General features: G+C 40.4%; 1 protein-coding gene across 2 annotated transcripts in view; it reads right to left on the bottom strand.

The window, feature by feature from the left end:
* Window positions 1-1450: 1450 nt before the first annotated feature.
* Window positions 1451-13717, bottom strand: part of ITK (IL2 inducible T cell kinase) — a 74604-nt gene continuing 62337 nt past the window's right edge. The window contains exons 12-17 of one of the 2 annotated variants that reach the window (XM_030927015.1): window positions 12828-12999; window positions 12165-12357; window positions 10848-10912; window positions 10639-10757; window positions 7643-7800; window positions 1451-4029 (exon numbers count right to left, since the gene is read on the bottom strand). In XM_030927015.1, coding sequence (XP_030782875.1) covers window positions 3958-4029; window positions 7643-7800; window positions 10639-10757; window positions 10848-10912; window positions 12165-12357; window positions 12828-12999 — 779 coding nt within the window. In that variant the 3' untranslated portion in view covers window positions 1451-3957. Of the gene's footprint in view, window positions 4030-7642; window positions 7801-10638; window positions 10758-10847; window positions 10913-12140; window positions 12358-12827; window positions 13000-13717 lie in introns of both variants that reach the window. The other variant, XM_010363415.2, reaches the window with a different exon arrangement.

The raw sequence follows: 13717 nt of genomic DNA, 5'->3' as shown, positions 1-13717 counted from the left end.
ATGAGGCATTTCTGTCTCTTCCTCAAAAGGGTGGGCTTAGGTGTTAGGAGATTCTGAGAAGAGCAAGGTCTGCAGGAAAAATCCTCTGAGAAGCAGATCTGTTCCTCCAATCTGCTTTTGACTTTCTCGTGTGGATGATTTGGCAGTGGGATTCAAGCCCAGAGGTGAGTTCTAGAAAAGACTGCATGGAAGCCTTGAGCTTTCTCATCCATGCTCAGTGGTTGGCACACAAACTAGCTCCTGCAATGGAGCTGGGCATTTGGTGGACTGAAAGGCACAGAGTGCTCAGCACACCAAAACTATAACCACCCAGCCTTTATATTTCTGGGGTTTTAAGAGGGAAAGCTATTTTGTTGTTATCCAACAGTAAGTGACGAACTCCAAATTACAATTTCCATATATCACCCACACAGCAGATGACAGTAAATGATTAGGAAAAATAATATGGTACTGTGAACAAGGCAAGAATCATCTCTGAATTAGTTTCTTTTCCACTGGCTTTGCTTTTCTCAAATCCATTCACTATGCTGCTGCCAGAATATACTCTTAAACACAGATCACAAATTTGACCTTCTCTTGCTGTGCCATGATATCTTTTCTACCTATAGGGTGAAATTCCAACTTCCTGGTCTTTTAAAGTATAGTTCTTGCCTAGATTTATAGACTCAGTTTCAATTTACCCACCTTTTTTTATCATCCTTACCCTTGCTGAGAAAATACACACACACACACACGTGTGCATGCACGCGCTCTCCAGCAATAGTGAACTGACAATAGCTTCCCAATACATCCTGTTCTCTCTACCTGGAAAGTATTTCTCTTACTTCTGCCCACGTACTTACCTTATAACTCACAAATTTATCTTCAAAACTGGGTTAGACAGTATATCCTTGTGACAGTGCTTCTTAAACTTTAATGTGTATACAGTTACCTGCAGATCTTGTTAATATGAAGATTCTTGCTCAGTAGGTGAGGAAGAAGCCTGAGAATCTGCATTTCTCACAACATGGTGATGCTATTGCTGCTTGTCCAGGGACCACACTTTGAGTATCAGGGCTCTAAGAAGTTTCCCTTGGTGTCATCCTTTCCCTGATAGAGTCCACCACTTTTTCTGGGCTCTTCTCTTCTTTGACCAGTTTTTTGTTGTTGCTCTAAATTGTTGTATCATAATTTTATTTCTTGATATGTTTTCCTTTTCAATCAGACTAGGAATTTTTTAGAAGTAAAGACTATGCCTTTTCCATCTTTGTTTTCATGAGGATACATACACTGAGCTGTGTGCATGACCCATAGGAACATTTGATATTTACTTGTTGAATGAATGTTGTTCAATGATATGTAGTCTTTAATTGTCTGTGGAAAATGAAACCATGTAACCATTTTTACTTAAGGAAAATTTCTGAGAGTTTGCGATTTAAATAAATACAGAACCCAGGCCCTATGCACCACATTTATTAAAACATAACTTTAATATTGCTATATTCAACTTTTAACTCTGTGTGCTCTACAAAGGATAACAGGTATTTGTAACATTTTTATTTTGAACACTAGCAGTGACTGTACATTAATAAATATGCATCTGATCCAAACATAAATACATAGTCTCAAAAGGTACAAAATGCAAAATCTACAAAATAAAACTAGAACCAAAACTCTGCATAAGGGAGTTCTCTACAAACACAGGGGACCATTTACAAAATGTGAGAAGAGAAAAACCAGGCAGGAAGCCCATTTTGCGGGATAGGACACCGGGAGGTGAAGTATTTACACATGTTCAGTTAAGGCTTTGATGAATCTGAGCTTGAAAAAGATAATGCACAGGGGAATTTTCTAAACCAAACCACAGAGATCAGTCAATTCCAATGTTTTCTTTCTAGATTGAATGTTCCAGAAATCATCTCTAATTAAGGGTTCCAAAAGATAATGTACAAAATTCTAAAAAGTAAACAGAGATAATTTTGGATAAGCTGAGTAAAATCATCTTCTGAATGACAGAGTTTTATCTTGAGGCTCTCCACTTCACAATAATTATAATTAAAAGTTATGCATCTGAATCCCAAGTCAGTCAAAATGTCACATGATTTAGAAAGAGCCAATTGCAACACCATCCTCTCTTGTATCAGGGAATCAGGGAATGTCCCTCCTCATGAAGTGTTCAACAAGACTACAGCTGAAAGTTGGAATGATAATTAAAGGAAGAACTCATACTTCTACAGAAGAATCTTTTAAAGTTGCTTTGAAGCTCATCTATAAATGGCTTCAAGCAACATGACTGGTGGGTTGTGAGAATTAAAGGGTTCATTAACTGAATAACTCCAAAGTTATTAACATGACCAAGGTAAGGATACAGAGTAGGAAAAGGAAAATCCTATTCCAAGTTGGAGGGCCATGCCATCAACCACAGTGGTCTGTGCCAGAGCAACACTATTCGCTAGGGTTCTATATTTACTTCTTTACTGACTTTCCATCTTTCCTCTCTGTTTTATTTATTCCCTCTTCAATCCCTTTCATTTTCAGTAGGAGGCAGTGTCGAATAGGAATAAAGAATCTGTGTATTGGGGTCAGACAGATTTGGGCTAGAATACCAGCTCTAGACTTTCTGGTTCCGTCACTTTGGGCAGATGTCTTGGTTTTTTAAAGTCTCAGTTACATTATTTGTAAAATGGGAATAATAATACTGCCTCATGGAGATGTGAACCCAGGGTGAACAGAGAGAGTGCGGGAAGTCTCCTAGCTCAGCACATATTCACCTTGCATATAGAAGTGCTCAAGCCAGAATAGGCATTCTGGTGCCTCTTGGAAGCACCCCAGTCAGTGCCTGACTGTTTCCATCCTGATGGTTTGAGCAAGAACAGACTCTTTATTTCTCTCCTAGAATTTTAGGAGGCTTGGAGTCTCAACCTTAAAATTGCTCAACCCCAGGGCCTAAACAAGTTTCAATTGCTCGCCAAAGCAACACTGACCAACACAATGCTGCCCTCTGTTGATGAGGATCGGATAGTGCAGAGAGGGGGCTGATTCCCAGAGGCTGGAAAAAAGGATGCCCCTCAGAGTCAGTATTCAGAAGTAATCATTTCTTTTCAGGATGCTGGTGGAAGCATTCTGTGCTGAAGAGGAGACAGAGTCACCTGCACAGCTTCGTATAAAAGATGAGCATGGGAGTGATAAAACCTAAGGTCTCTTCTTGTACCACGTGGTTCTCCACCGTCAGATGTTCTCTTGTTCTGGCGCAGATATCAGATACCCAATGCTCCAAGCATGGGACCTGAACTGCTCACCCCAATCCATCCAACGGGTCTCACCACGCTCCCTTCAAGGAGAGAGGTAGCAGCGTACTCTGTAAAACCTCATAGAGCTGCTTCTCAGAATATCCGGCCTCCTGTGTGAGCTGTTCTATCATTCTCTACGGCAGGAAGCTGTGGCTGACAGCATCACAGCAACAGAGCACACTCACTTTAACCTTAGTTAACTCACCAGTTTTCTTAGAAAAAGAGTCATGCTCTTTGTTCCCCTTGCCTCCATATCCTGGGATACTGTGTTGTTGGGTCAAATAAAAAGTCCCTGGAACCATAAACTTTAGATTCATGTTAAAAATAACAATAAAAATAGCAATCTGGGTCTTACTCATGTCTCTCTCTATTACTAAGTGCAAGAATGCTGCCTGAAAGCTGTCAGGTTGAAGTTTGTGCACCACATGTGACAAGAGGCTAGAGGGAGGGCAGAGACATCATTTCTGTTCTGGCCTGGCTTCCAGCTTGGTGGCTGACCCTCCAGCTGTGGCTTGATTGCCAGCTGTGGTCAGGATGCTGCTTCCATGGTGACTCGGGGACTGATGCCACAGGCCAGGCTGCCTCTGGAGGGTCCTGGGTTGGTGGCAGCTTCTAATGCTCTATGGAAGGAGGACATATCCTTCCTCTGTTCAGGATCTGCAGCCCGTGGCCTGGTACTCAGTCTCTACTAAAGTCCCGATTCTGCAATTTCAGCCAGTTGACGCAGGAGTCTGGAGAAGGCTGGCCGATCTTCTGGTCTCTGGAGAGGGAAAAAAGAACTCTGTAAGCTCCCTGTACTTGTGTGTCATAGGTAAATCCAAAACAAACCAGAATTTAATAGCAGCATCCCCTGCGGAGTTTTATATGTGCTTCCCTATAGACTGTATTCCATATACATTGTCCTAGTTTTTAACAACAGGTATTCTGGAATCCAATAGACTAGTGTTTAATTTCAGTTTTACCATGAATTAGCTGTGTGACATTGAGCAGGTTATTTAACCTCTTTGAACCTCAGTTTTGTCATTTGTAAAATGGGGATAATAATAGTATCTACCTCATGAAATTGTTTTGAGAATTAAATCACATATAAAAATATATCATGAAATTAATGCTAAAGAACACCAAAATATGAAATATCTGGGTATAAATCTCAGAAAATATCTACAGGATCTATATGAGAAAAAGTTAAAAATTCTAATAAAAAAGCAAAGAAGATCTAAATAAATGGACAGATATTCCATGCTTATGGACAGGAAGACACTATAGTGTTAAAATGTTAGTTCTTCCCAACTTCACTTATAGATTCAATATAATCCTAATAAAAATCTCAGCAAGTTATTTTGTAGATATTGACAAACTTACTGTAACATTTATATGGAGAGGCAAAAGACCCAGAGAGCCAATATGATAATGAAGAAGAATAACAAAGCTAGAAGACTGACCCTACCTGACTTCAGGACTTACTTTAAAGCTACAGTAATGACAGGATGGTACTAGTGAAAGAATAAACAAACAGATTAATGGATCAGCCCAGATATAGATCCATATAAATATAGTAAACTAATATTTAACAAAGGAACAGAGGAGAAAGGGTATAGTCTTTTCAACAAACAGTGCTGTAATAATTGGACATCCATATGTAAAACAATGACTCTAGTCACAGACATTATACCTTTCAGGAAAAATTAACTCAAAGTGGATCACAGACCTAAATGTAAAAATGCAAAATTATAAAACTTCCATAAGAACATAGGAGGAAATTTGGGTGACACTGGGCTTGGCAATGAGTTTTTAGATGTAAACCAAAAGCACAATTCGTGAATAAACAAGTTGATGTTGAGCTTTGTTAAAATATTTTAAAAGTCTGCTCTGTGAAAGACACTGTCAAGAGAATGAGAAGACAAGCCACAGACTAGGAGAGAATATTTGCAAAGCACATATCTGATAAAGGACTTGTATCCAAAATATACCAAGAACTCTTAAAACTCAACAATAAGTAAACAAACAACTGATTTGTTTACTGATTTGCTGATTGAAAAATGGGCAAAAGATCTGAATAGATATTACCAAGAAGATATACAGGTGGCAAATAAGCATATGAAAATGTACTTAACAGCATATGTAATTAGGAAAATGCAAATTAAAACAACAATGTAATACGACTACACATCTATTAGAACCACTGAAATCCAAAACAACGAATGCTAATGAGGAACTCTCATTGCTGGTGGGAATGTAAAATAATACAGCTACTTTGGAAGACATTCTGGCAGTTTTTTAAAAAGTTAAACATAGTCTTACCATATGATTCAACAAGCATACTCTTAGGCATTTGCCCAATTGAGTTGAAAATTTATGTGCATACAAATATCTCCACATAAACATTTATAGCAGCTTTATTCATAATTGTTTAAAACTGAAAGCAAGCAAGATTTTCTTTGGCAGGTAAATGTATAAACAAACTGTGGTATATCCATACAATGGAATAATATTTAGCAATAAAAAGAAATGAGCTATCAAGCCACAAAGACATGGAGGGACCTTAAAGGCATATTACTAAGTGAAAGACACCAGTCTGCCTGAGCACTCACACCTGTAATCCCAGCACCACAGGAGGCCTGAGGTGGGTGGATTGATTGCCTGAGCTCACCTGGGCAGTGTGGCAAACCCCATCTCTACCAAAAATACAAAAAATTAGCTTGGCACAGTGGCACATGTCTGTGGTCTTAGCTACTTGGGAGGCCGAGTGGGAGGACCGCTTGAGATTGGGAGGCAGAGGTTGCAGTGAGCTGAGATTGCACCACGCACTCCAGCCTGGGTAACAGAATAAGACCCCATTTCAAACAAAACAAAACAAAACAAAACCCCCAAAACCCAAGCAAACAAACAACACAAAAACTGAAAGCAACCAAGATTTCCTTTAGTAGCTAAGTAGATAAACTGTGGTATATCCATACAATGGAATATTATTTCACAATAAAAAGAAATTAGTTATTAAGCCACAAAAAGACATGGAGGGATCTTAAATCATATTACTGAGTGAAAGAAGCCAGTCCGAAAAGCCTACATGCTGTATGATGCCAATATGTGGCATGCTGAGAAAGGCAAAGCTATGGAGACAGTGAAAAGATCAGTAGTTGCCAGTGGTCTGGGGATGAGGAGAGGGATAAATGGGTGAAGGACAGGAGATTTTTTAGGGCAGTAAAACTATTCTGTCTGATACTATAGTGACAGATACATGGCATTATGAATTTGTGAAAACCTACAGAACTCTACAGCACAAAGACTGAAACTTAATGTAAACTATGAACTTTAGTTAATATAATGTATTAATAGAAGTTCATTAATTGTGACAAAAGTATCACACTCATGCCAAATGTTAGTGAACAGTGAAACTGTTCAGGTGAGGTGGGTATATGAGAATTCTGTACTCTTTGTTAAAAAATAAAGTCTATTAATTTAAAAAAATCAATAAATGATGGTTAAAAGAGGAAAAAAGTGCTAATTGAATGTCAGTCATCATTATTATTATTGCAGCTAATCCTTATGAAGTGGATAAGATTTGTTTTATGCCCTTGTTTATGTCTTTATTGTTTGTTTCTTTCCGATTATAAAAGCTCTATGAGCTCATAGATCAAGCATTATTTAATTCAACAGTAAGAAAAAGGAAGTTCAGAGAATTGTCAAAGATTAATGGCAAATAAATGGTAAAGCTGAGACAAAATCCTAGTGTTCTAATTTTTTTGTATTCCACCTTGTTGTCCTACAATGATCTGAATTTTTATTAATTCTCTATTTCAGCAACTTTTCACTTTGGCTGAAATGTATGATTTTTCTAACTCAGCAAAGACTAAGACTCACAGTGATGGGGCTCAAGCCATGGCCTGCAATCCAAGGATGGGGTAAATGAGCCACCCGGGTGGGTACAGAGTAATTGCCTCCCCATTTTAAATTGCTGAATGAATAAAATGAACTCAAATTAAGCCATTTTAATATTTTCATAGCACAAGTGAACTTCGTTCCCAAAGTTATTTCTATAACTTCTAATGGTTTTATGATGTTACAGATTTTTTTTTCTCTTCTCAGAAAATCGAGAAGGAAGCTGGCATAGGCCACACCCCATCTTCCTCTCTGAAGCTGTGCTTATAGCTTGTGACATTATGTAGCAAACCAAATAATATTTAAGGTCACTGTCAGCTCCTTTAGGGATGGGGGATCCATCCCGTTAATAGATCCTCAAAGTCATGTTGTTGCTAATCTATATTAGTTATCCCTCCTGCCTCATCCTTTCGAGAGGGCTCCTTTCTCTAGGGAAGGAGGCAGGTCCTGAAATTGTATACGACAGCGCATGGGGAAGCACTTCCTCCACTGACCTCTTTCCAGCAGTGATTCATAATCTGGTAGACGTGTGTGGAGGCCAGCCGGGGCTTGTACAACCGAAATCCAGTGCTGATGTCTTCTACTACCTCTGAGTTGCTTCGGTTTTCATATGGGATTTTGCCTTCACTGAAAACTTCCCACATCAGCACACCTATGAGAAATGGTGAGCACAGCACAGTGAATGACAAAGCTCACAGATAGCAAACAAACCAACCTGCCTCTAGAAATTACAGACTCCTTGGCATTAGGATTCATGTGCTACCTCCAGAAGTACATGGAGTCTATCTGAGGTTTATTAGGCCTGTCTTATTTTTAAAGAACTGAAATTTCCCGACCTTTGTAGTGGAGAAGGATTTTCAAGATGGACCCTTTGTTATATCAAACTCAAATGCTACAACTGACAGTTGTAGACTCAAACACCACGATGCAGGATGTAAATGAATGGAGTGTAGGAGGTGTGACACTATAGGGATTGGGGAGGATTGTGGAAAATGAAATAAACAGTTCTGTCTTAAGGAGACAGCTATGATTTGACTCCAACCAAAGTATGGCACATGAAAATGAGGGATCAGAATTGTCACATTTTCTAATTTTTTTAAAAAAAGAAGTCAAAAATTAAGAGTTGAACTTCTTGAATTTTAAAAATACCATGCAGACCAAGCAAAACACATCTTTTGCTTGTCTATTTTTGACCTCTGATTTAATCCCTTTCTTTTCCTCTTCTGCCCTTAGTAGAAATGTCACACCCAGCTTTGTCTTTATCATGTGCTGATATATTCACAGGTTGTCAGAGCAAGAAGGCTGCTTGCAAATCAGCTAATCCAGAGCTTTCCGAAGCTTGTTCCAGAGAATCTTAGAGTACACATTCCCAACGCATGATCCCCAAAACACCTGAATAAAAATCATCTCACAGGCTTGTTCAAATGGCAGATTCCTGGGCCCTAGCCCAGATCCAGTGATCAGAATCTCTAGTGTTACTCAGAGGTGCCTCGGGAGTTGGAAATTCAGAACCTGACCCTAAATAAGAATGCTTATCACTCCAAGACACCACAATTTTTAGTGAAAATTTATTTGAAAATGTGCTGCTGCTAAAACATGGTTTCAGAATGATTTCTTTAATACATAGATGCATAGATGAGATATGTATAGATAAAAAAAATTGAGTGAAGTACAAAGAGGTTGACTTGTTCTGAAGAGCACACTGTTAATGAGGGCAAAAAAACTTAAAACATAGGACAAAGTCAAACGGGTTGATGCAGGCATGGAGCTTTCAGCTCATCCAGGTTTCTGTTGCTTAGGCTGGTACCCCCAGTTTTTTCACACTTGTTTTTCATTGACCTCTTTCTATTCTGCATCCATCCATCAACCTCATTTCTGGACTCTCTTCAAATAACATATCTTAGGCAGGGACGAATTTCAGCCCAATCCTCTAACGGTAAGATGCTGCAGGAAATTCCCAGGCTGATACCCTTTGGCTGAATAATCCCCATTCAGAGTCAGAAGGTGAATGTGCTAAAGTGGCCATTGCTCCAAATGTCTCATTGTGGGGCCCTTGCTTGGTGCAGTGTGATCAGTTTCATCACCCATAGTGAGATGACTGTACATCAGCCCCAACCTTCCTAGTTATACACACTGAGAAGAGGAGAGTCATCCAAGAATGCTGTTAGTAAATTTCTTTCAAGTCCATTCTGTGACTTAAACCTGGTTAACAAAGTGGCTGCTAGGTTTGGTGAATAGGGGACTGTTTTAAGAAACAGGTAGGACTCATAATTAACAAACCGCTTGGCTCCTAGAGCTGGAGAAGAGTTTTAACACTCATTCTTCTCCTAAAAGATTTACCTAGCCAACCTCCCCCTGGTTTCTACTACTAGTAAGACCTTGCCAAACCCTTCCTTCATACCGAATGGCAAAAATCAATCTTCAAGTAGTTTCTGCACACAGTATAATTCTTCTTATAATCCAAATCAAAGAGGTTCTCTGGTATATATTTTTTGCACACTTTAGTATGCACAAACTATGACTTCAGGTGACATGACAAATTCAGCAAGAACATTTGGTACATCCCGCCATACCAACATCATTCATTCATTCATAGCCATTTGCACTTTTTAGAAATTCTAATTCCTTATCATGGCCTGCCACCTTCATTGTCTATTGTTCTCCCAATAAGTCAGTACCCCCTGTTCTTTGGATGCACCAAGATTTTGCACTTGCTGGTCCCTCTATCAGGGACACTGTTCCCTGGCTCTTCAAATGGTGACAGCTCCCTCCTATCATTCAAGTCTCTGCTGAAGAATTACCTTCTGAGAAAGGCCCTCCCACACCACCCTATTCAAAGCAGACCCTCTTTCCATTCTAGTTACTCTGCGCCAATACTGTTTTATTTTATTCATAGCAACTACTTATGATTGCTTGACTTTATCTTCTATCCCTTAGCATGTTTATGATTGTTATGGTTTACGATGGTTATTATGATCTTTTGTGATTTTCTGTGTCTCCTCCTGTCTCAAATTTAGTTCCAAAAGAATAGAAGTCTTTTCTTTCCTATGAACCATTGCATCCTCAGCACCTAGATTAGCCCTTGGCATAGAATAGATCCTCAGTTAATTGTTGTTGAATGAATAAATATTAATACTTATTGAGAGATAAGTATGGAAATGTAATGTTGGACAAAACATGGTCCCTGCCTTCAAGGGGCTCATATTTGAATCTCCTGACTTCTCCAGCTTTTGACTTCATAGCAGCTGGCACCAGAATGCTGTTTCCACTTTTAGTTTAGCTCCCACCACCATGTCCAATATCTCTAAAAACAAACAAAATAATGAAGGCCCTTTCATAGTTTTCAGGGCCTTTCTTACGCAACCCTCCAGTGGGACACCCTCATGATACGATACTGGGTTAGGGTGGGTAAGGTTGTCTGCATTTGATAAGGGAAACAGCTGGCCTGCAGCCCAGATCTTGGGGCGGTGGGGCCCAGCATGACACTCACCAAATGACCACACATCCGATTTGCTGCTATAGCGACTGAAAGAGAAAACTTCTGGGGATGCCCACTTCACTGGGAATTTGGTGCCTGTGGAACTGGTGTACTGATCATCAAGAACGAACCTGGGAAGAGAGTGGAGGGAGAAGGTCAGAATGTTCCGGGGGCCTGAGTCCCATTCCTGAGACTTCACTGGCACCACATCCCTCTTTTACCTTGTCATCCCGAAGTCGGACACCTTGATGACTTGATTTTCTCCCACCAAACAATTTCGGGCAGCCTGGAGAGGAGACAGGCAAACAAAGGGGGAGAGGAAAACTGTTGATGGGTTGTCAGTAGTTAAGAAGTATCCTATAATTCCAGTCCTTTGCTTTACTGCAGTGCTGTCATACAAGGGCATCATGGAGCTTTACAAATGTTAATTAAGCCTCACAAATGCCTGCTAGAAGTTAACTGGAAAGTTGAATGTGTAAGATCCACTATCAAGATGAGTAAGTTTATCTCCATTCTTGAGTTCTAATTAGAAATCCTTGGTGTTGTCTAACCAAAGATAGGCTCTAATGCAACCTGATGTGATAGGAAATGTTAACATCAGGGATAACAGGAAGAAAGCGTCTCCCAGTTGACTAGATTAAGAATGTTTTGATGTTGTTAATCCTTTTAAAACTATTCTTCAATAAGGAGAGTACCTGACCCCTAATTAGTATTATAGAATGTTGCATTGAAAGAGCCCTTAGAGATAACACCCCAGTGTGTCTCCAATTTTTTTTTTTAGATGGAGTCTTACTCTGTTGCCCAGGTTGGAGTGCAGTGGCACGATCTCAGCTCACTGCAACCTCTGCCTCCTGGGTTCAAGCAATTCTCCTTCCTCAGCCTCCTGAGTAGCTAGGGTTACAGGTTCCCGCCACTAAGCTCAGCTAATTTTTTTGTATTTTTACTAGAGATCGGGTTTCACCATCTTTGCCAGGCTGGTCTCGAACTCCTGACCTCATGATTCACCCACCTTGGCCTCCCAAAGTGCTGGGATTACAGGCATGAGCCACCACGCCCAGCCATATGTCTCAAATTCTAATGTGTGTACAAATCACATGGGGAATGTGTTAAAATGAATATTCCTGAGTCCCAGCCACCAGAGATTCTGAGAGGAGCTTAAGGGCTTCCCCAGTGTGATTCTGGTAGACCCTTGAATAACACCTTCAGACAAACTCAGTTTCCTCAATTTACCAGGAGGAAACTGAGTCACAGAGAGGTTAAGAAGGAGTGGCAGTGATCTCCATTTTGGAAGACTAAAAACTGAAATGCAAGGTGAAAGACTTTGGACTGGGATTAGGGCCCAGAAGTAAGTCCTCTTGAAGCACTTTCCACTAGGACCACCCGAAGTAGGTGAGAGGTTGAGAGAGGAAAGGAGATTGTCTGTGATGTATTATTTATTAATGCATTCCCAGTCATTTCAGTGAGACGTGTCCCTTTACCCTGGACCTGTGGGTGTTCACCCTGCGTGCTCATACCAAGTCTCTGTGGATGACACATGCCTCTTCCAGGTAGGCCATGCCCTCACACACGTCCAGACACATGCCCAGCAGGGTCTCTGCAGCAAAAAGTCCCCGCTGGCTGCGTAGATAATCTGACAGGCAGCCGTGCTCCATGAACTCAAACACCAGGCAGATGGGGGCCTGCTCCAGGCACACCCCATACAGCTGGACCAGTTTGGGATGAGACAGTTTCCTGGAGGAAAAAAACAAGGGTTGAGATGGCCTAAACTCAGCCTCCCCAAAATGCCGAAAATATTATGGTACCAAAATAGCCAATGGTCATTTTGTCTAATTTATGGTTTGGATGAAAATAATATTCATTCCCTCCCCAAAACAAAAACATGTCATTGGAGCTGAGACCTGACAAATGGCAAGGAGTCAGCTGTGTGTGTGAAGATGAGCAGAGGCCAGTGTGGCTGGCATGTCATGGACCAGAGGAGAGATGGGTAGGAGCTGAGAAGGGGGAGGTAGGCGTGATCAGATTATGGTGGGCTTTGGAGACCACTGTGAAGAGTTTGATTTTATTATCTGTGTGATAGGAAGCCACTGCCGGGAGCTTGCACAGGGAGATAGTACCCTATGGCGTTTGAATGGCATTTCAAGAACACAGAACTGATGTTCCTCCACCCAGAGTTTCTGCATATCCCTGTTTCGAGCACTCACATCATGACTTCAGCCTCCTCTATGAAGTCTTCTTCTGACATAGCCCCTTCCCGAATGGTTTTGATAGCCACCTTGTCCTTGTTGAGCCAATAGCCCAGATGCACCAACCCAAACTGCCCACTGCCAATCTCTTGTACAAAAGTGAGTTCTGAGGGATCAATCACCCATTTCCCTGGAAGAGAAAGAGAGAGTTCCCTGGGGTCAGCAAGTGGTAGATATAAGGTTCTGGGATACCAGGGGATTATAAAGCCCTATCTAGAATTTTAGCCTATGTTAATATAATTCAAAGATGGCAAATAAATAATCCTTTTTCCCACATAATAACATAGGATATGCTAGAAAACTATGAAAATATATGTGGGAAGGTAACATGGAAAGAAGAAGGAGAGTGACATTAATCAAGATATTAAAGAAACCATGTTAATCAAAATATTAAAGAAAGGGTTCTTGCAATGTAACAACCATTTTCTATGTCTGACTCTAAAGTTTTTATTGTCATTTTTCACACTAAGTAAATTTCATTTGAGCTGATCATTCTTTCATTCATTCATCTATCAAGAGCATCTGCTGTATACGCAGAACTCTATTAGGCCTTACTGGGGCGGACGGGCAGTTAAAGAGACAGATTTAAAGACAGTTTGTGCAGAGACACAATCTAGCACAAACTAGTGTCTGGCACATGGGAGGTTCTCAAGAAATGTTTAACAAACAAATACGAGATTCCAAGACTCAGTTTCCTCACCGACAAAATAAGTGGGCTGACCAGATAATATCTGAGATTCCATCCCGCGTGGACACATTAAGACTCTACATTTATTAGAACACCCTTATTTTCATAAGGAGGCTAAAGAAGCACTATCCTTTTCCAACGCTTGGTCTGGTACCTAAAT

Source organism: Rhinopithecus roxellana, chromosome 3 (genome assembly GCF_007565055.1).
Source record: "Rhinopithecus roxellana isolate Shanxi Qingling chromosome 3, ASM756505v1, whole genome shotgun sequence".
NCBI lineage: Eukaryota > Metazoa > Chordata > Mammalia > Primates > Cercopithecidae > Rhinopithecus > Rhinopithecus roxellana.
The sequence above is the reverse complement of the archived record's forward strand: the minus strand, read 5'-3'. Positions and strand labels throughout refer to the sequence as shown.